Source organism: Taurulus bubalis (genome assembly GCF_910589615.1).
Source record: "Taurulus bubalis genome assembly, chromosome: 5".
Lineage (NCBI taxonomy): Eukaryota > Metazoa > Chordata > Actinopteri > Perciformes > Cottidae > Taurulus > Taurulus bubalis.
Window position 1 is genome coordinate 14,876,444 of NC_136593.1, and position 23,300 is coordinate 14,899,743.

A 23,300-nucleotide genomic window follows, 5' to 3' on the forward strand; every position below is an offset into this window, starting at 1 on the left:
CTGTAAAGGTGGCAAATATGCTTAAGAAATCATATTTTTAGCTTTGTAAAACTTGTAATCACATGTTTACTAAACTCAGGTACATGGGGCTCCATCACTCCGAGAGGGCGCAGCAAGCAGTAAGTTCACGGACGGGGGAAGCGACAGCGTCCGGGTGAGGGGTGCTGTGAAGCTGACAACGCCACTTTCACTTTTCAAGCCAAATTAGATAATGTTTAGTTCGGAGTGCAGTTGGTGACAGTGTTGGCTCCATGGCCTGCTCACTTAGTACTCTGCAGAAAGAATTTGGAAACATTACATAACACCACATTTAGGTCCGTCATGTAACTGGCCATTGTGTAAATAGGTCAATATATATATATATATTTTAAACGGTGGGTGGGCAGGTGTTGATTGTGGTTAGTATCTATGATATTTCTACGATGTGGAGGTAACCTTTCTTCTGTTAAGATTCATATCAAATCTTAGTCGATCGTGCAAACATGCAACTTTGAAACAAGGAGGAGAGGATATCTCACATTTAAGACACTAGCAGGCACAAAGACGTGGCCTGTCAATCTCTCTGCTTGCCAAACTGGTTTCTATTGAGTTGGGAGGAAAGATGAAAAACAAACTCTCACTCATGAGTCAGAGAAGTGGAGCAACATTGTCATTGTAGTTTCCTGCGAGTATTGTTGGCTCGATTTACTTTCCAGCTGGATCCTTTGTATTTGATGTTATTGCATACATTTGGATCTAGTGTTGTTTGTGCCTGCTGTTTGTGTCTCTTTCATGCAGATGTTTCTGTGTCTGTGTGCCTATATTTGTTTGACCTTCATCTTTAGAATTCCTTGATGATCTTAATTTAACATAAAAAAGAAGCTGAGGACATTTCTTATACACTGTGAAGTACAACAGACAGGCCTCCCTCGTGCCGTACTGACAGCAGTCATGTGAGAGAGGAAGGAAGCAGCTGCATCATGTGATCAGTGCAGAAAGTAACACGGCATGCAGCATGTTAATGAGCTCGCTAGCATGTACACACCATCTTATCTTCACATACCTTTGCTCAGTCATACTAATATTGACCTCACAAACACAAGTAATTACACTGAAGATGTTGCATTTAAACATATGATAATCACATTCATATTATCTAAATTATTATAAATTCAGTTTATTTGGCTACGTGGGGAATTTGACTCGCGACATGGTTGCATCAACACAGACTCAAGCAGCAAGCAGAATAAAAAATATCTGCACGTAATGACAGTAAAATAGTCACAGCATATTAATAAGAGCAACTTATCAAAAAGAAAAACAAGCCAAATATTAAATTATAGTGCTACAGTGTTGGTAATTACATATGAGGTAAATAAATGGTTAGAATGCAAATTAATTGATTTTATTACACATATTAAAAAGGAACGTTTGAATCAATGTGTAACTAAACATGCCTTTTAATGGACATGAAATAATGTTTTTTTAAGTACTGTTATTCATAACACAATTTAAAGTTCAAAGATTGAAGTGGTGCAAAATAATAAATAAGAAGTGGGAGGTAGAGAAGAAGTGGAAGTGGCCAGGGATGCATAGCCTCCTCCATTTTCCAGCACAACAGAGCCTAAAGTGGTTCACTCCAGTCCCTCCCCTTTTCTGCCACGTGGTATGTTCCAACTCAGTATTTAAATCCGGGAGCTTGAAGGCTGTGCTGTTCATGCACTGAAAACCGGTGTAATCCAGGAAGCAGCTGAGAGGCAGAGGCAGAGAGAGAGAATCAGAGGAAAGAGGGAGAGAAAAAAAGCTTTGCCATCACACTGAAGGTGGCGACTGTTAAACAGAAGAGCGAAGAGAAAAAGAGTGGGGGTTGTCTGATCCTGCTGTTAGAGCATCTTGTGTTTAGGAGGGAGCGTATGCTGTCTCTCTCTTCTCTCTCTTTGCTGTCATTCTCCCTGCTCCACTGTGCCAGCGGGGGGAGGGTGCATCGGTCGTCCCAGGCCTAGTTACATGTCCCAGCATCCCGCAAGAGCTCAGGCAAGGCCACTGCGACCGTAACCGAGACTGTGAGAACAGGACAAGACAGGGAGATAGAGGTACTGTAACCTATGCGCTCAATGATGACCAGCATCATATACTGTAAAACATGTTAATGAAAATACTGTTATGCTAGAAGTTACTGCAGTTCTGTGTGAGGCATGGCGCTTATCACTCCATAAATACTGCACAAGCAAGCGCGTAGTGACAGATGAGGTGTCAGTAAACAGTTACTGTGTACTGGAATATGCTGACAGCATGTAGAAAATAGTGGGAGGAAATAAGAAATGAAGTGGGGATTGTCTTAAAGAAAGAGAGAGAAATACGTCATGCATCTGTGAGGTTGCTTGCTTGCTGTGACGCTGATATTTGGGAAGCTTGATGTGTGCTTTAGTTTATTGCAGAGTGTGGCTGTTGCAGTGAGTGAACATTTGGGGCATCTAGTCCCTGCTGGTGTTTGCTACAGTCCTGTATGATGCAGTAATATTGCCCAGTGGATTAATCACTGGAATCAGACACAAGCAAAACATATACAGCTTATGGCACGATAAGAGTGTGCAATAAATCAGGCGTTTGCAGCAGTTTCAGTTGCTGATCAGGTGCCAATGATGCTGGAAGAAAATAAGTATCTTATTCAGAGCTGCGCCTTCGCCAACACTGTTCACTCTTTAGGCAGTTTGTGTGAACAGACAGATACTGTAAACTGCAGGGGTCTCAGTTTTTAATAGTCTACCTGAACATGTTTGTTGACCTCCCTGATGTTTATAAGCCCAGTGTTTTTGTGAGAACAGCTGACATCTATTCTGTGTGTTGGTGTATGTGGCAATGACGAGTCAGATCTGACTCCTCTTAGAGGCTGTTTATATTATAGAAAGCTGCAGAGTAGCCGTAAAGGTAGATGTCTCTCACCACTGCACTGAGAATTATCTTCTTTTTCTGCATTGAAATTTATTTTTGTCTCTCCAGCAGCAAAAAATAGAAAGAAAATCATTCCCCGACTGTTTATAGTGAATTTGCAGGATATATTTTTTGCTGGCAAATGTAATCAGCATGGTTGGTTCCCTTGTACTGATCCCTACTCCTGATACTATTTTTTTACAACAAGACCCAGTGTAAAGGTTTATTCTCATCTGTGGTTGCTAAGAAACATCTGAACATCTGAAGTGGTGTCATCATCAACTCCTTCTCTCAGGGAATAAAGTGAAATCTCTTTCTAAACATTGGAGCCACATGTGCATTAGACCCAAAAGAAAAAACTAAAACACATTACTGCAGGACACTGATACATATTCTTATGCAATCAACATATTATCTTATTCTAAGATGCCCATCATGCATTGCTGCTGTGGGACATCCCTGGCTGTACATAATGTTTATTGTTCAGACAACAGGCTCACTCGTGTTTGCATTAGTATTTAATATCACTACAAATATAAGTAGACAGCCTTTATTAATTATATAATAATTGTTCTCAATGGTTTAATAATGGTACACACAAGTTGATTGTGTTGGAGTTCACAATTACAGGTACAAACATATGGTCAGCTGTGTATCAATAAGAAGAAGGGCTGGGCAATATTTCAATATTATTTGTTTATTGATTTTCAGCAGAATTATATTGTAATTAAACTATATTTACATCAATGTTCTACAACTTTCTATTGTCAAAGCTAATGTAATTCAGCAAACTGTAGATAATAAGTATGTGTTTGATGTTGGAAAGTGGAACACAATTTAAACATCGACTAGATTATATTTTCTGTGATTTTGAACTAATTTGCCATGTCATGATATTTAGCTGTGAATATTGTGACAATGATCTAAATTATGTTGCCATTCTTCTCACCTTAGTCGAAGCATTGAAGATGAGTATTATAATTATTTTTGGGCCACTGGTGGCAGGGTGTGCTTAGTTTAAAAATAGGTTAACAAGAATGAAGAGGCATTGTTTGCTTAGCACAATAGTTCCTTTCTCCCTGCCGCTATAGTCACCTTCATTTCTGGATAAAAGCACACCGGCTAAACACTTAATGCACAATAACGTGACATTTTCCTTTGAGAGTCGACCTCTTGTCACTATAGCATGAAGCCAGCAGAGATCCAGCGCCCTGCTTGTTGATTATCTTGGTAAAAAGGAAAACAATCAATTATCTATTGCATAACAAACTGAAACTCACTGCCTGGTCACAGTGACAAAAGGGAACTGCATTCTTGTAATACGTCATATTACAAAAACTAAAAGTTGTCAAATTGTTACAGGCTGGTGCAGTACCCGTTTGTGGGCGTGGACGTTCGGAGCGTGTGCTCGTTATAGCTTGTTCATTCCAAGTTTATTAATATTGTGGCGTGTCCAAATTGAATCAACTTCGGCACTGCCTGTCCTTGGGTCCCCAGTAATTCACCCACCAAGTGTGAAGTTAATCACATAGACAGTTCTCGAGATATGCGTTCCCTTATATACCCCGTACATAGAAATCCCTTACTTATAGTCGGATTGATATGGTCATGGGATATTTTCAAGGATATAACTGTACAATGTTTTGGTTGACTACTGCCAAAACTAGTCTTCTGCTGCTTTCGTCCTGCATGATTGGGAGGGTGAGACACGCTGGAAAGATTGTATTGATCCTTATCGAGCAGAACCAGCTCCACAGATTCTAGATGGCTGTCTCTCTGGAAGGGTTCAAAAGAACAAGTGGGTAGCGCATGTGGGCGGTGTGCAGACTCAGGTGCCAGAGATGTGAGAGAAAGCTGAGATGGAGAGCTTTGTCAATATTACTCACTGGTCTACGAAATTATCTAACAAAGACTACATGAAGATGGATTGTCTGACGCATTTCATTCTAAAATAGAAGAGACACACTCACAGAGTAAACAGCGGGTTTGAGGTGAGGCTAGAGCCTGGGTTTGTTTTGCCAGCCTGTGTGCCAAAATGCATTCACATGCAATTTGGATTGGTGGTTTGGGGAAAACAAATAAAACAGTGCTTGGGTCTAGGCTTAAAATAAATACTGCCCAAAACAGAAAATGATGGTGTTTTTTCTTATGTTGATCCATCCTCTCCCAAATGAGATGTACAGTTTGAGTTTGTCTCAAGGACAAGCCCACAGTCAACAACCTAGCTGTCCACTATAGCCGAAACATTACACACATTCATCTTTATTGACTGTCTTAAATACAATTTGTGTTACATAATAGTCAAGAAAAATCAACAGTACCCTTTTCATTCTCCTGTCTAATTACTATTTAAACATCTTTTTTTTAAATGAACAGTTAATTGAATTAATCATACAAGCCTTTATGACTAATACGCATTTCTTAAAGTTTTATATCCATAGTTGTGCCTCTGTTGTTGTCTTATGTTTATCTCCTGGCTGTGTTTTTGTTTGTTTTGCATGTCAGTAGTACAGTGATTTTTGAAAGAGGTATCACAGTGCAGAGCAAAATAGGAGCCAAAAGTTTTATTGTTCTACTTTACTTTATTATTGATTTTGTAGTCTGGTGAGTTCCTCCCAGTCTGTTTGTATTTACTTGTTTAGATGTTAGTTTAGTGTTTAGTGTTGTTTGTTCTCACTAGTACCAGTCAAGTCACTTGTATAAATATATTCACAACAAATCGCAATCAATCAAGATCATTTGTCTCAAGGGGCTTTACAAACTGTACAGCATACGACATGCTCTATCTTTAGACCTTAGACCTACACTACCATAATGTCACTGAGATAAATAGAGTTGGGGGTGCTGTGGTCATTTGTGGTGGACAGGCCGGGGGATTACATGGATACTATGATAGGAATTACTCTGTTTGTGTGTTTGTCTGTATACTTGAAGTTATCTGTTTGTTCATGTGAAAATATCCACACACGTCTGTGCACTGTGCATGTATTCTGATAAATTGGCCAGGCTGATATTCGTTTATTGCAGAAATATTTACAGAGGCGTGTGGTGTATGTTGGCCATTATGTTGGAAGCAAGAACGCAATTTCAGTACAGATATGACAAAGATACAATAGATTTAATTTAAAAAGTTTTGCCAAAGTTTTAAACAATAAAATGGTCTATTCAAGACGTATTGTGGTCACATTTCTTTCAAAATCAAATTCATGGCACCCTTTTAAAAAATGTAGAGTTTAAAATGTTTTTTTAAACTCTCATATCTACCTCAAAAATACAGTGTTGGTTGGGCTGTAATAATGTATTTTCAAACACTCTTTTAATGTCCTTGAGCATATGGTTGTCAGTGGATCGTATCAAAGCTGTAACTCACATCCTGTAGAACTTCTATATGCCACAAGGAAATGTTTTACTGCCATACGACTAGAGGTACTGGGCCCGTCCATTCCTGACTTCACGGCCTTGGAGGCAGACAGCAGATGGCAACAGATAATTGTCACAGGCCAGGCACCAATTATATAGAGAACGCACCACTCCTAAATTCACAGACGTATTATGAGTGAGGGAGTTACTGTGTGTATGCACATAAATATGGTTCTCTTTAAATTATGATTCTCTTAAAGTGAAATGTATGGCTTTTATTTTAGAAAGTACACCTAAATCAGTAAATTTGCTGTTCCTCATCGTCCCTAATTCTTAAGAGACAAAGGTATTTGGTCTTTTTGTGGTTTTCCTCTCTTGCCTTTGATTTATTCTGGTGTGGAGCTGGCGTCATCTGTTTCCAGCAGGTCTAATGTAGGGAAGGCCCCTCTGTATCATTCACAAGTGTGTGTGCATGCCTGTGTGTGATTGAAGTGACACAGTATCTATAGGTACAACCGCCTATCCTTAAGCTGGCTTCTGTTCTTGGACATAGCACAAGGATTTTCCTGCATACACAGCCGCTGTCACCAGAGCTTCATCCGTAATCATGGTCATGCACTATTTGCATTCGTTTAACTTCTGGCTCCCTGTTCGCAGCTGTCTTTGTGTTTGACGTCTTCAGTGTAGTTACAAATTGGCGAATGCGTCCATGTAGTTGAAAGAAGGAAACAAAGGAAGTTCTCTTGGCCAAAGATTGCTCAATCTTGAAAACTATTGTGAGGCTGTATTTGGTCGTGTCTCGTGAGATCAGTTATATGTTTCAGCAACTTTTGTAGTAACTGGTGGAAGATGTCAGTGATTGAAGTGACATAGAAGTTCTACATAAAAGTAAGCGATAGGAGCGGTTGTTTGAATTAGCTGTTTGTTCAAAGTCTATAGTTTTTAATTAAATGAATGTGAACTTATACTGCATGAGTCTAAGCTGCACTCAGTCCGAGCCAACTTGGTGCTTTCTAAAATCTTAGGTTTCCCCACTCAAACCACCATACAATCTTTGGTAAACCAAGTGTAAATTATTATTTATTTTTGTCTGTGATGGTACTACAGTTTTGTCTGTTTTTACATATTTGTCTGTCTCTATTTAAAACATTTTAAAGTTAGTATATACATTGGTATCATTGCCATTGAATTTGCTCTGAGCCGACAAAGCACCTAGAGCAGGGGTGCCCAATACGTCGATCGCGATCTACCAGTCGATCGCGGAGGTAGTGCGGGTAGATCGCATGCCATTTAAAAAATAATAATAATTAAAAAAATTTTAAAAAAAACGTTAGCGACAAAACCCAGCTCCCAGTGTGCAAATTAATGTCAATCACTACGGACGCTGCGCCCGCAATGGTTGGCCGCTTGAATGGATGTATTGCCAAGTACAGGGAGATGTTTTCCCCGACTTCCTTAATTACCACTGCATAATACACCAACAAGCATTATGCACTGCAACGCTAAACATGAAAGAGATCACGGATGTGGCAACAAAGATCGTCTAATCGAGCGAGAGCTCTTCAAAGATGGATGTTCTGTGCGCATCTGGAGAAGGACTGCAGCCACTCTGACTTCCTGCTGCACACTGACGTGAGATGGCTTATAGAGCTCTGTCCGGAGATACAGGAGTTTCTCCATGTTGTTAAACATGGAGAATACAACCAACTAAGAGCATGTCAATATGCTCACGTTTCTGAATTACAATTTAAAACGTGTGTAAATTGTGTGTTCCCCTGAAGGAGGGAGCAGCAAGACGTGGGCCTGTAATGAGTCATTTTGATTTACTTTTAAACCCTTGCGCTTTAATTATCGGGTAGGATGGACAATTTTTTTTAAACTTTTGGACTTTGAATGGCACTTGCAGCCCAGTTATTCTTTAGTTATTTTGCACTTTCAGAGGCTTGATTGCTATGTTGAGTTACCTCTAAAGCTTTATTTGTACTTTTTCTTTACTTTTAAAGCATATTTGCACTTTAATTTGTATTACTATTTAATTTATTTGTTATGATGATGTTCTGATGTTCAGATCTTGTTACTCAAATACATTTGAAGTTCAAATTCCAACATTTTGAGTTACTATTCTTAATTTGCTATGGGAAATAGTCATTAGATTAGTCGATTAATCGAAAAAATAGTCGATAGATTAGTCGTTTATGAAAATAATCGTTAGCTGCAGCCCTAGAGTCAGCCTTTTAGTATACTCTGTATATTTATACATTAATAATGATTTATATAGATATAAGCATTATTAATGTAGGTAGATCTTTTTGACTTGGTCATTTTAAAAGTAGCTCGTGAGCCAAAAAAGTGTGGGCACCCCTGACCTAGAGGATCAATGTGGATCTGAACCCCAACATGTGCTGTCAATTGCTTCGCATTGCACATGATGTTGAATGCAGTTAGCTGTACACTATGAGTAATTGAACACTATGAAGAGTCCAGGTTATATGTGTGTCTGTGGTTTGAGAGGGGTCCTGTAGATTGGAAATCCATTTCTGTCAAAGCTTTTTCACAGTAAACATGGTAAAGTACAGGCCGAAGGTACTGTGACGTTACTGACTCTGACTTTGCAGAAAAGAGAAATATGATCTTTCCCACGCAACACTAAAAGGAGGAGTTCAAGATGGATTGTTTAAATTGCATTGCGTGTCTCCAGATTCAGAAAATTAAACCATGTAGCTACCTCTGGCCAAAAGGTCTATTCAGTAGACAATATAAAAGTATACGTTTTACTTTGCTGAGATTTTACATAGCTGAGAAAATTTGCTTCGATTACAGAGAAATGTTCTTGGATTACTGTTCAAATTACTTTTTTTATTTCTTAATTGTTTTTACAAATGACAAACTCTTTGTCTGCTTACAGACCTGAGTGGTGCATCTGTGAAACCCATCAAGACCCAGAGATCACTTCCAGGGACGCCTGTTTCTCTCACACATCCAATCGACCTGCGAACATCAATGGAAGAAAAATACAAAGAGATTGCTGAGGTAAGAATTCAAAGCCAGACATAACAGCCAGAGATAACATTAAAGTTTGTAGGTACAGCTTTGTACCAGCTTTTCGAACATTCAGATATTTGAGTTCGCTGTTACTTGTATTTGTCTGAATGTGGAATTTGCCAGTTATGTAAATACATGTTGGCTTTGATAACAAAATATGTTAAAATGAATAACTGTATATTGCCAGCTGGCTTCTGTCTGGAGTATGATTTCAGCTTCCAGCATCTTACCAGTTTATCACAAGCATATTTTGTTTTGTTCCTTTACCGAATGAACCCGTAAGTAATTAAAACCGCATTCCTGTAAAATGAAGAACATTGCAAGTTCATCAAAGTTTTATTATTTTCAATCATGCCAGTTCATTATCTGCCTTCATTTAGTTATTTCTAGCTTAATTTGAAGGTAAATATAGCAGGGGGTTGTGTGAGCCCCAGAGTCCTCCATAAGTCCACAGGTGCATGGAAGTTGTCCTGTTTTATGACACCATATAACGTATGTTTGCACTAAGGAGCTGTTCACACGCAGCATGACAGAGAGTGAGATGCGAACTGCACCTTATGAGTTCCCGGAGGACAGCCCCATCGAACAGCTGGAGGAACGACGGCACCGCCTAGAGAGGCAAATCAGCCAGGACATCAAGTGAGGAAAAGCAAACACACTACACGCACAAAGCCAGTTAAATAAACTCTGAACATCATCTCCGACAGACAGAACCACCACCCTCTCCTTTTACACACAGTCTTGCTTTCTCCAATGCACACATGCTTATCAGCTTCCAACATGCCAATCTGTGGGCTAACTAACCTCAGCTATCGGCTAACAGGGATAGTCAGCACATTGTACCTGGTCTGTTTTTCAATCTTCTTCTGTGCAAAGCTTTTATGAGGAGGTGGGTTCTGTCTCGGTTGCCGAGGTTGAAGCTGTCTGCACCAATAAGCCGATTGATTGTCTTGGTGGCTCTTTGACAGGCCACCCTGCAAGCCCCTGTTTACCAATCAGGTGTACTACTACTAACTTAGGATATTTTTGTGTTTGATCACTTAATACCTTGTGTTTTGTATGTATATGTACATGTATATGTGTGTAAGAGAGTGCTTGTTTGAGTGTGTGTTCGGTGTGCATATATCTGGTCTCTCTGCCTTTGTGTGCTTAATTTCTTCTCACTACCTATGATGCCCATCTGCCCCTGCCTTGCCTATGCTATCCTGTGCCACTGCATATCACCCCAAGGCTTGAGCCAGAGATTTTGCTCCGTGCCAAACAGGACTTCATGAAAATCGACAGTGATGCAGACCTAGAGTGAGTGGGATCTGCCTCAGTATGTACTGTATGATTTGTGTAGTGATTTTCTCTTTGGTTGTTTATTTTCTTTCTGTTCATCTCTGTTTGGCTTATATTCTCAGAAATGTGCATGGCAGCTACTAGTCTGAATGTTTTATTATATAAAATTACTATAAACGCAACACTGTCTAGTCTAAAAGTATTTAGCAATTGTTGGTTGAAAGTATTTTTCTCCAGAACCATTGATTATCAGCATATTGAGATAGATCACATCTTCCCCCTGCTGGTGACTAGATGTACAAATCCGTACCTTTTTCTTTTTCTTTTTGCTCTCTCTAAAGACAACAAGTCTCTGTACTCTTCGAGAGTACAGTTCAGTCATTTGGTAGCTGTGTAGGTTAATTATTGAAGTGTATAATATAGATACATTGACATCTCACTCGCTGTTACCCTATGTGTACAGTGGATTTGAAAAGTATTCATATTTACTCTCTTTCTGTGTGCTTAATTTGAAATCATTTTCTTTTTTTTCTCGGTTTTTGAACACCAGTACCCCATGGCAAAGATCTTTAGAGAAATGTATTAAGATTAACACACTGAAATACCCCATCCACATCGTATATGTTGTTAGACCTGTAATGAGATTTAAAGTTAAATTTGGATGCGCTCTTTTTAACTAATTTCTAGCTCAAGAACTTGATTAGAAAACTCCATCCATCCATCCATCCATCCATTATCAGCCGCTTATCCGGGGTCGGGTCGCGGTGGCAGCAGGTTCAGCAGGCCGACCCAGGCTTCCCTCTCACCCGCAACACTTTCCAGCTCATTCTGGGGGATCCCGAGGCGTTCCAAGGCCAGCCGGGAGATATAATCCCTCCAGCGTGTCCTCGGTCTTCCCCGGGGTCTCCTACCAGTTGGGCGTGCCTGGAAAACCTCTAATGGGAGGCGTCCAGGAGGCATCCTGACTAGATGCCCGAACCACCTCAGCTGACTCCTTTCGACACGAAGGAGCAGCGACTCGACTCCAAGCTCCCCCCTCATGTCCGAGCTTCTTACCCTATCTCTAAGGGTGAGCCCGGCCACCCTGCGGAGGAAGCTCATTTCGGCCGCTTGTATCCGAGATCTCGTTCTTTCGGTCACGACCCAGAGTTCGTGACCATAGGTGAGGGTTGGAACATAGACCGACCAGTAAATGGAGAGCTTTGCCTTCCGGCTCAGCTCCGTCTTCACCAGGACGGACCGGTACAGCGCCTGTTTTACAGCTGCAGCCGCACCGATCCGTCTGTCGATCTCCCGCTCCACCTTACCCTCACTCGTGAACAAGACCCCGAGATACTTGAACTCCTTCGCTTGGGGTAGGCAGTTTGTCCCCACTTGGAGGGAGCAATCCACCGGTTTCCGGCAGAGCACCATGGCCTCAGATTTGGAGGCGCTAACTCTCATCCCTGCCGCTTCACATTCGGCTGCAAAACGCCCCAGTGAATGCTGGAGGTCACAGTCCGAGGAGGCAAACAGGACCACATCATCCGCGAACAGCAGAGAGGCGATCCCGAGACTCCCGAACCGGATCCTCTCCGCCCCCTGGCTGCGCCTAGATATCCTGTCCATGAAGGTCACGAACAGGACCGGGGATAAAGGGCAGCCCTGGCGGAGGCCAACACCCACCGGGAACGTGTCTGACTTACTACCGAGGATACGGACACAGCTCCTACTGCAGGCGTACAGAGATAGCCCATGCCAACGGGTCCGGCACCCCATACTCCCGCAGCACCCCCCACAAAAACCCCCGAGGGACCCGGTCGAAAGCCTTCTCCAAGTCCACAAAGCACATGTAGACTGGTTGGGCAAACTCCCAGGACCCCTCCAGTAGTCTTGCAAGGGTAAAGAGCTGGTCCACTGTTCCACGACCGGGACGGAATCCACACTGCTCGTCTTGAATCTGAGGTTCGACAAGCGGTCGGAGCCTCCTTTCCAGCACCCTGGCATAAGCTTTTCCCGGGAGGCTGAGCAGTGTGATGCCACGATAGTTTGAGCACACTCTCCGGTCCCCCTTCTTGAAGATGGGAACCACCACCCCGGTCTGCCAGTCCATGGGCACTGTTCCCGACCCCCATGCGACACTGAAAAGGCGTGTCAACCAAGACAGCCCAACAATGTCCAGCGCTTTCAGCATCTCAGGGCGGATCTCGTCCACCCCTGGCGCCTTGCCACCAAGGAGCTTTTTGACTACCTTAGCGACCTCTGCCAGGGATATGGGAGAAACCACCCCAAAGTCTTCCGGCACTGCCCCCTCTCCGGGGGACATGTTGGCCGGGTTTAGGAGTTCCTCAAAGTGCTCTTTCCACCGCCCGACGATGTCCCCAGTCCGGGTCAGCAGTTCCCCCCCCTGCTGAGTACAGCCTGGGGTAGCCCCTGCTTTCCCTTCCTGAGCCGTCGGATGGTTTGCCAGAACTTCCTTGGGGCCAACCGAAAGTCCTTCTCCATGGCCTCCCCGAACTCCTCCCATGCCCGAGTTTTAGCATCCGCGACCATCGCAGCTGCAGCCCTTCTGGCCTGCCGGTACCCGTCAGCTGCTCCAGGAGACCCCTGGACCAGCCAGGCCCGAACAGGATCCTCCGCCAGACGTTCCCAGTTCACCCTCACTACACGTTTGGGCTTGCCAGGTCTTTCTAGCCGACTCCCTCGCCATCTGATCCAACTCACCACCAGGTGGTGATCAGTTGACAGCTCTGCTCCTCTCTTCACCCGAGTGTCCAAGACATATGGCCGCAGATCAGATGATACGACTACAAAGTCGATCATTGAGGTGTTCTGGTACCAGGTACACTTATGAGCCACCTTATGCTCGAACATGGTGTTCATTATGGACAAACTGTGGCTAGCACAGAAGTCCAACAACAAAACACCATTCGGGTTCAGATCGGGCAAGCCGTTCCTCCCAATCACGCCCCGCCAGGTTTCTCTGTCATTGCCCACGTGAGCGTTGAAGTCTCCCAGAAGAACTATGGAGTCGGCAGGCGGCGCCCTTTCCAGGACCACTCCCACTGACTCCAAGAAGGCCGGATACTCTGAACTGCTGTTCGGTTTATAAGCACAAACAACAGTCAGAGCGTTAAGGTGGCGATTCATTGGAGGAGTGATTAGAAAACTCTTGTTGCAAATTCAATAGACTTCAATTAGAACACAGTGTTTGAGACATGCATATAGAAAAGGGTATACACTTTATTTCAAAGCATGCAAAGTTTGCAGGAACGCAATGGGTCTGTCATTATGATATAAAATGTTGATCAAGACCCCAAAAAAGGAACCACTGAAACCACCTGTGGACAGATTCTGCATCCAGTCCCCAGTGTCTGAAATAATCTACAGAATACAAACAGTCAACCTTATTGTGTGCAAAACTGCCATATAAATCACAATTTATAATGTTTCTATAAAATATAGAATAAGGGTCTGAACATGTATGTAAATAAGAAAATTTGATTTTTTTTGGGGTGTAAAAATGATCTTCTCCATCATTTACTTTTCTGCCCCTGCTTCAATCCACATATTCTCCTTCTATATATCTATTCTGCCTACCTCTAAGTTCTCCTTCTTACCGTCTGTATCCTTCAAGGTTATTGAATGAGAATAGCTTGGACACGGTTGATGATGGCTTTAGGGAAAGAGCACTGCCAATGGAGAGAGAATACCAGCGGGTGTCAATATCTGGAGAGGAGAAGTGTGGGGTGAGAAACAAGTGTTTTTATCAGCAATTAAACTTAACTCTTGTAAGGTAATCCTATTTTCATTACTGTGTATTGCTATCTTCCCAGGTGCCATTCACTGACCTGGTAGATGCTGCGAAGTGTGTGGTGAAGGCATTATTCATACGGGAGAAGTACATAAAGCGATCCATGCAATCCTTTTGTAAGACCACAGCTCAGGCCTTGCAGGACCTCGGGATAAAGCCTCTGGATCTGACATACTATGACGATATAGCAGAGACGCCTGTAGATGCTGGTATTTCATGCACACACCAAACATGTTATATTACAGTTAGAAATAGCTTTGACTATAAGTGTTTATCAGAAATGACACAGTCACATGGTGGAGGCAACCCATTCCTTTGGCTTGTTCTGAAACAAAGTGTTTTGTTGAATTTCACAGAGATGACCAATGTATCCATTTTACAAGGATGTTGAAAGTACTTTTCTCCAGAACCACTGACAGATTATCAGCTTATTGAGATGGATCACATCTCCCTCCTGCTATACAGTAGCAGAGGAAAAACCTTAAATTTGACTGCCGAGCTATACACTTTGAAAACGCTTGACAGTCTTTAAGATGAGCAAAGCAGGCAACTCAAATAGGTATATACTGTATATGTACATATGCCAGAAATAAAGTGAAGAACTTGCTAAACTAATCTCCCCCCTAACACCCTGACCTAGTGGACAAAACAATTAAGAAACAAGGAACACTTTCTCAACAGCTGTTTTTTATTTTTTATTTTAATCAGTTTGCCAAATTCAAATTTAATTGTGATTCTTCAATGAAAAAAAATGTAGTCACTCAGGACTACTATGTAATACAAATTCTCATTTATCTGAGCAGTTCCCATTTCATTGTTTATATTAATTACATTTGTATTTCTTCTAGCATGGATGTACAATATAACATAATTAATTAATCAATTAAATTTTTTCCCCAGATGCCCCCGTTCACCCACCTGTCTCAAAGACACACCCCTATGACAAAGACCCCAAGAACTTGCCGGCAGACACAGGATACGGTTGCAAGATGGTGGGTGGAGTCGTCCACGTCTACACCAAGAAAACCAACATGGACAAGTATGTTTTTGTACCTGACAACAAGTTAGTTAGAAAACTAAGGTTGTCTGTTTGTATCACTTTTATACTGTTCTCCTTTTCAGAAGCACAGAACTGGACCTTACCTATCCTGACCTGACGGAGTATATTGGAGACATGAATGTTATGATGGCCCTCATTATCAACGGCCCAGTGTGCGTGTTTCTTTGATACCATCATTCTACAAATGTCATTGTTAAAATGCTTTATTTTCAATGAAATATTCCTGTGTTTCCTCTATCTGGTGTTAACAGGAAGTCTTTCTGCTACCGCCGCCTGCAGTACCTGAGCTCTAAATTCCAGATGCACATCCTCCTGAATGAGATGAAAGAGCTGGCAGCTCAGAAGAAAGTTCCACACAGAGACTTCTACAACATACGAAAGGCAAGAGCCAACCAGGCAATCTATCGCTACTTTTTTGATATCATCAAGTGACTGTTGTTAGTTGACTGGACTTCAACTAGAGGACTGAACCTAAGGCTGAGATCCTCAGAGAAGGTCATATCTGCCTCTCACATATTCTGCTCTGCCCTAACTCCAGGTGGACACACACATTCATGCATCGTCCTGCATGAATCAGAAGCACCTGCTGCGATTCATCAAGAGATCCATGAAGAAATACCCAGAGGAGATCGTTCACATTGAGCGTGGCCATGGCCAGACCCTCAAGGAGGTGTTTGAGAGCATGAACTTGACGGCCTTTGATCTGAGTGTAGACACTCTCGACATGCATGCGGTGAGACATTATTGTATGTTCTGTTTGTGCTCCATACAATGTGATCATGGTCCTGTGCCATTTAATAAACAAATACAAATATTAATAAGAGCAGCTGTATCTAACTAAAGTTGTGCTACATATTTTTGGGAATATGTGTACAAAGGAATACTGAAAAAATATGTTTGACAGGTTTTGTTTCACTTATCAGGACCGTAACACGTTCCATCGGTTCGACAAGTTCAACGCCAAATACAACCCCATTGGAGAATCCATCCTGAGAGAGATCTTCATTAAGACTGACAACTGCATTGAAGGAAAATACTTTGCACACATCGTCAAGGTGTGAAGTCATAAATATGTACAAAATGATTACATACATCATCCAAACAGTTTATCAATACATACTGATGCATTGATATCTCCTGTCATTATTTGTCCAGGAGGTGATGTTCGACCTGGAGGAGAGTAAGTACCAGAACTCTGAGCTACGCCTGTCCATCTACGGTCGCTCCAGAGATGAATGGGATAAGCTGGCTCAGTGGGCCCTCAAACATCGCGTGTACTCTGATAATGTGCGCTGGCTTATCCAGGTCCCCCGTCTTTTGTAAGTACTCCCTCCACTTTGCTTTACCTTTAAGTTGTACTTTTGTCAGGGGTGGTGAAAACATGGTGGTCAGAAATATGGTTTTAAGGAGAGCACGAACCAAAATAAATGAATTGGTCTAATTTTGGAGGTTATGTCCCTGAATGAGAGACTAAATGCTTCTCAACTAGTGTAGACATGGGTTATGTCTTCTAGGCTCAACTATTAAACCAATATTTGAAAAGTATTAGTCTTTAAAAAAACAATCATCTGATGTCATTGTCCAATCACTCCAGTGATGTTTACAAAACAAAGAAGCAGCTGGCTAATTTCCAGGAGATGTTGGAGAATATCTTCATGCCTCTGTTTGAAGTCACGATCGACCCGCGCAGTCATCCCGAGCTGCATCTCTTCCTGGAGCATGTGAGTATCACTTCACAAGAAATCCAAGCTATTCTGATGATGCTCCTGTTTGTTTCTATCCTGTTTATTGTATGTGTGTCCACAGGTGGTGGGCTTTGATAGCGTGGACGATGAGTCCAAACCTGAGCATCACATCTTCAACCTTGACAGTCCGCTGCCAGAAAACTGGACAGAAGAAGCCAACCCACCTTACTCTTACTACCTCTACTACACCTATGCCAACATGGCTGTGCTCAACCACCTGCGAAGGTATGGCCCAACTGGACTAATTTATAACACACAATAATCCTTCTTAAACCACACATTCATTAATTTCAATGCAACATCGTTTACAAAACATGAAGTTTTAATGTTGTTTTTGTAAATATATTTGACTGACACAGGCAGAGAGGCTTTCACATGTTTGTGCTGCGACCTCACTGTGGGGAGGCGGGGCCGATCCACCACCTGGTGTCAGGTTTCATGCTGTCAGAGAACATCTCCCACGGACTGCTGCTCAGAAAGGTCAGGAGCGGCCATCTTGGATTACTTCTAAAAGACTGCAATGGAAATGTTTGGTTTTACTATATTAAACAAAAGTGTTCGTATAAATGCTAGCTGTGTTCTAAAACTAATTTGGAAAGTTTGCTTAAAGATTTCATCTTTGTTGAATCTTCCCGTTTTGCAAACCTGATGGTATCAGCTTAATTAAAGTCCATGGCAATATTTTGTAACTGTTGGATGGTACTGCAATACCATTTTGGAAGCAAAAAGAGATATACAAACTATTGGATACCGCTTGGCCTTAAATATACATATTTAAGATTATTTTTTTCTCTCTCATGTTCTCTATTCTCTTTGCTGTTTTTATGAATGTTTTACTATTTCTTTATATAACTTATTCTTTTTTGTTTTTTATTTTACTATGTGTCTCTTGTGTGCACTTTACCTGTCTGCTGCTGTAATCCTGCAATTTCCCCACTGCGGGACTAATAAAGGATTATCTTATCTTATCCATCAGGCCCCGGTGCTACAGTATCTTTACTACCTGGCTCAAATTGGCATCGCCATGTCCCCACTGAGTAACAACAGCCTGTTTCTCAGTTACCATCGCAACCCGCTGCCAGAGTACCTGTCCAGAGGCCTTGTGATCTCTCTGTCCACTGATGATCCTCTTCAGTTCCACTTCACCAAGGTCAGTTTGAAGGATGTTTGTCTGACTCTACACATGACCTACATTTAAGGTAGACAATGCAAAATGATGGTCAGAAGTGATGAGGCTCTGTCTGTTTTTCTGGTTCCAGGAGCCTCTGATGGAGGAGTACAGCATCGCTACTCAGGTGTGGAAACTAAGTTCCTGTGACATGTGTGAGCTGGCAAGAAACAGTGTTCTCATGAGTGGATTTTCACACAAGGTAAAATAGTTTGTAACTCTTCTCATGTTGTGTATTTAAACAGGTGGCATACAATCACTGTATTACAATCTAATGCAATTCAATACAACAGCTCTGCCATTAACTCTTCCTTTTATGAAGTTTATAATGTTCAGTTTTTAGTTACACTGTCAGAAATGCATCAATTTCATTTTTTCTTAAATGTGGTGTTTTTATGGACTCCTGGCCAATCATATCGCTTCAATGCTGCACAGGGCAGGTCTTCCCAAGAAGAGCAGTGGGGCTGTGGTCGGAATTATTTTTTTGACAGTGACAACCATTTGGTTTTATTGTATTCGTATTTATTAATTTCGAACATACAAATAACTAAAAAAACAAAACACGAATAACACATAAAACGACCATTACATATAGCAAATTATCAATAAACAAACTCTCATAAACAACATAAATTATCAAACATTACATCCTTTTCCATAACTCAAACAATTAACTTAATATTTATCATATTTTTACTTTTCGTCTGTAGCCTGGGATTCAAAATAACACCCCTCAGACCCGTTAGTAGTAGGGGACATTTTTAATCTAATATGAATGACAAAAAGAGTTATCAGTCATAGCTTGTCTTTCTTTCTGTGTTTCACACGTATCTGAGCTTTCACCTCATGTAGCTTCTCTTAATTCCAGGCCAAAAGCTACTGGCTGGGCCCCACTTATTCTCAGGAGGGTCCTGTGAGCAACGATATCCGTCGTACCAACGTCCCTGATATCCGCGTGGCGTACCGCAGCGAGACACTCTCTGAGGAGCTGCAGCTCATCACTCAAGCTGTGCACACTGAAGAGCTGGACACCATCAATGAGGAGGACTCTCTGTCCATGGGCCCTCTGCCGGGACAACGCTGAAGTCGTAATAACTAGGACTTGTCCTGTGAATCCTCAACTCTGTGGTCCACCCAGCATGACGCTGAAGAGACGTGGTGTGAGGGTAATTCACCACCAACCATCCCTATAGAAGTATGCCGCACACACAGCTACACAGCTACCAAAAAGTCCAGGATACAGAGCTGCTAGAGCACTACAGCTTCTACATTCTTCCGTTTCGTGTGTTTGAATCATTTTTAGCTTTCAGTTAAGGACTATAAACCCATATTGTTAAAGTCCCAAATGCAAAGTCAGTGTTGTCCCCAGATCATTTGTACAACCGGTTTCTGCTGCTCTCTGTGGCATGTTCAGTCTCAGTTAGCTTATGGAAGGTTAGCAGAGATGACCACCACCAGTGATTCTTGTGAATGAAAAGCAGAGAAACACTTGCCAGAGACGCTTTAGGGCCATATTGTCTTTATTTCTTAGTCCATTACTCTCCATCCTGTCCTTCCAAAAGCCATCAGATGATCCCAGTGAGCGACATGTTATACCTGACACATTACAAAGCATGTAGTATCTCTGTAGTATCTGTGTACTACAGAAACATTGACGACCACATTTAAACTTTCTTCACTGCAAACTTGCTCTGAACGTTTCTTATCTTCCGCTATAAAGGCATGCTGCTTAACTGAACCTAGTGCATCAATCATCTTTATTATACAACCTTATAATGAAGGATATTGTTGTTGTTTCACTGAAATAATACAGGTGAGGGTTGGATGCACAACACAAAGCTTGGAGATGTACAGTAACTAAATCAGAGAGAAGAGAATGCAGCTTCTGTCTGAATGCTGCAGTTCTGGATATCAGCCATGCATTGTGCTTAGTGTGGTTTCAAATCTTTTATTTGCCAAATGCACACAAAGAATCGTTCTTCTTGATTTTAATGAGCTCAGAAAGTGACATGTATAGGAGAAACTCCTTCGAGTCCGTACGAGAAGCAGACTTCCTGGTGGTCGACTGCAGACATTCCATGAAGCAAACAGTCGTCTTTAGCTACAAATTAATCCACTAAATGTTTAAATCATCTTTATTTTATGGTGTATTTCTACTAACTTCCGTTTGAGATATAAAGAGATATAAAGATATAAAAAGGTGAATGGGCATAGTAGATTTTAACCACAGCACAAGTTTGATATAGATTCAGCATTCTGTAAAGTTACTCTTAAAGTTACTTCACTATGTTGATGAATATATGGACCCTAACTTCCCTCCTTTTGTCCCTATTTTCACTCATTCCTTACGGACAAACTAGAAAGTCATGGAGTTGTTCTCCCTTTGCATGCATTGCACTGTACATATGCACCAAGCCAAGACTTCACTGTGCCTTTTCATGTTTAGCTTTGGGCTAAAAATGCCCAGTTTTGGTCTTCATCACCTGTTTTGCATATGTTTTCCTCAGTCATTTACAGTAGGCCTGTATGCTGTTGTAATATCCACACCGATGGAACTGAAACCAACTAGCCGCATGCTCGGTGTAAAATAGCTTCTTACCTTGGCCTTCGTTTGACATGGAAGATTGACTTGTTTGTAATTCTCTGCTGTTGTTTTTTGTTGTTGTGCATGCCTGCATGAGTGATGAATGGCAGGAGAGAATCAGTTGTTTACAGCGAGCTGTAATGTAAAGCATCTTAACTAATTCAGGGCTGCCGACCAGCTTTTCGAGTCAGACGTCTGTTTGCAGCTAAACAGATTTAAATTCAGCATTGTTCACCATGCAGAAAGGAGCAAACCATGCTGGGACATGGTTCAGAATGTTGCATGGTTCTTGTAGCATTTTGCTGATTTAAAACGGCCCCAAATCTGATCAAAGCTGGGATCACATTTTGTATGGAACAGCACCCCCATCTTCATGTTATCACCACTCTACCTGCCGCTGGACATGGTCCAACTTCCCATCAAACTGTGAGCATTCTTCTCAAACCTAGATGCTACTGTTGAGTATTGAATCAGAAAACGTCAGCCTTGTTAGTTGAATAACCAGTTTCAGTATACATACATGTTTTGCTTTATAGATGATTAGGATGAAAGATGAGAACTTGCATTGGTTCAGCAAGAATACAGCAGCTGTGTGTTCGAGGGTTACCCCCGAGTTGTGCGCTGAACATGGTGAGATGTGCGTGTTTGTTGGATTTCATGTATAGCTGTGTTTAGAAGTTTTAGAGAAAGGTAAACTTTTCAGCGAAGAGTCGCAAAAAAGTGTATTTTTTTAAGGGGGATATAGAGATACAACATTTTATATTCACATTATATTGATCTCAAGGTTTAACACTTAGTTTTGTTGCCATTGATCCTTGTGAATTAGCATAATGTCATGAAAATCAGACACAATGTTTGAATGTCTGTTATTATTTTACTCGCACTGTTCTTCTTCACATTTTGATTTGTATTCCTGATCGTTCTCAGTTCGTGATTCATTGTTGTTTAACAGGTACATGATAGATACCATGATAGTCATTCCATACATACATACAAAAACTACCCCTCATTTTTATGTCACGTCAATAGAGTTGCCTTTGTCTGATTGGGGCATTGATCTACTGACTTGTCCAGTAGCATCAGTCCAGAGACAGAAGCACAAAGGATTATTATGTTCATGTACTGCAGCTTCATTCTGTTAATGCCCGTTCTTAGTTTGAATGTTTAGCGGCCATATTTTTGACTACTTTAACATTTTGTGAGGTAATTATGGGAATAAGTGTTTGATGGCAACGCTTTATCACTGAGAGACAATTATAATCTGACTGCAACCTTTTCCATCCATTCATCTTTATGTTTATTCTGTATTTACGTCCCCGTTATGGTTTCATGTTGTCTTTCACATTCACCACAGAGCCACTTGTCTGCATTCACAACATAGTGTAGTATACCTCACTAATATTAATCTCTGATAGTTGTCATGTTGGTGCTCTGTGCTATAGCAACAGCACACCACACCAGCTCGACAGATCTTTAAAACTGAGTTTCTCCACAAAGAATCAGAGAAAAGCACCACTTTGAATCTGTTGTTTACCAGAGATGTGCTCATAAGTGTCTTTAACATAAAACAGCATAGCAAAATGGCTAATCAACTCAAGAAACGTTGGTCAAGACCAAAACAACTGATTAGTCGACTAATCAACTAAGACGGGGCAGCCCTATTTTTTTCAATAATTCATTATTTTTAATGTTTTATCTATAAAATATGAGGAAACTATGACAAATGGCCTTCATAATTCCATGTATAGATGTTTTCAAATAGTTTATTTCAGTCCAACAGTCCATAAATCAACACATCTCATGAGGTTTCTTTGTTTTTACATAATCTTGTCACTTTTACTTTTTCCTAATTTGATGTCCATTGATCTGTATCCATATTATTGCTTCTGATAAGGTTCATTTGTAATGTCTGAACAATTAAATAAAGCATGTTTATTCACTAAAACGTTGTGTCCGATAACTTTGATTTACAGGGCAAATTATGACCACATAGATTAAGCTTTTTGCTTTTTCACCATCTTAATATAATGTAGGCACGTTGCTATCCTATACACTGTTATCATAGTATTAATAATAGCTCTTTGATTTATATAGCGCTTTTCTGAATACTCAAAGAGGCTTTACATAGGAATCATTCACCCACTGATGAGAGGAGCTACCATGCAAGGTGCCACATCAGGACTATCTAACGTTCATGCACCGTAGGCGCAACTGCGGGAGCAATTCAGGGTTAAGTGTCTTGCTCAAGGACACATGCTGGCGGTGCTGGGGATCGAACCGCCGATCCTCTGATTGGAGGACTACCCTGCTCACCGCTGCACCACGGTCGCAATGTATCCATATTGCTGGATACATTG

At 41.4% G+C, this 23,300-nt stretch overlaps 1 protein-coding gene across 1 annotated transcript; it reads left to right on the forward strand.

The window, feature by feature from the left end:
* Nucleotides 1–9,228: 9,228 nt before the first annotated feature.
* Nucleotides 9,229–19,443, forward strand: ampd2a (adenosine monophosphate deaminase 2a; the record flags this gene model as incomplete). The annotated part of the gene is made up of 17 exons (XM_079218566.1): nt 9,229–9,300; nt 9,821–9,951; nt 10,543–10,611; nt 14,210–14,321; nt 14,409–14,595; nt 15,287–15,425; nt 15,509–15,598; nt 15,698–15,827; nt 15,985–16,179; nt 16,370–16,501; nt 16,602–16,765; nt 17,041–17,167; nt 17,253–17,416; nt 17,551–17,671; nt 18,168–18,341; nt 18,451–18,561; nt 19,228–19,443. The coding sequence occupies exons 1-17, from the start codon at nt 9,271–9,273 to the stop codon at nt 19,441–19,443; spliced, it is 2,292 nt and encodes a 763-aa protein (XP_079074692.1). The 5' UTR covers nt 9,229–9,270.
* Nucleotides 19,444–23,300: the final 3,857 nt, after the last annotated feature.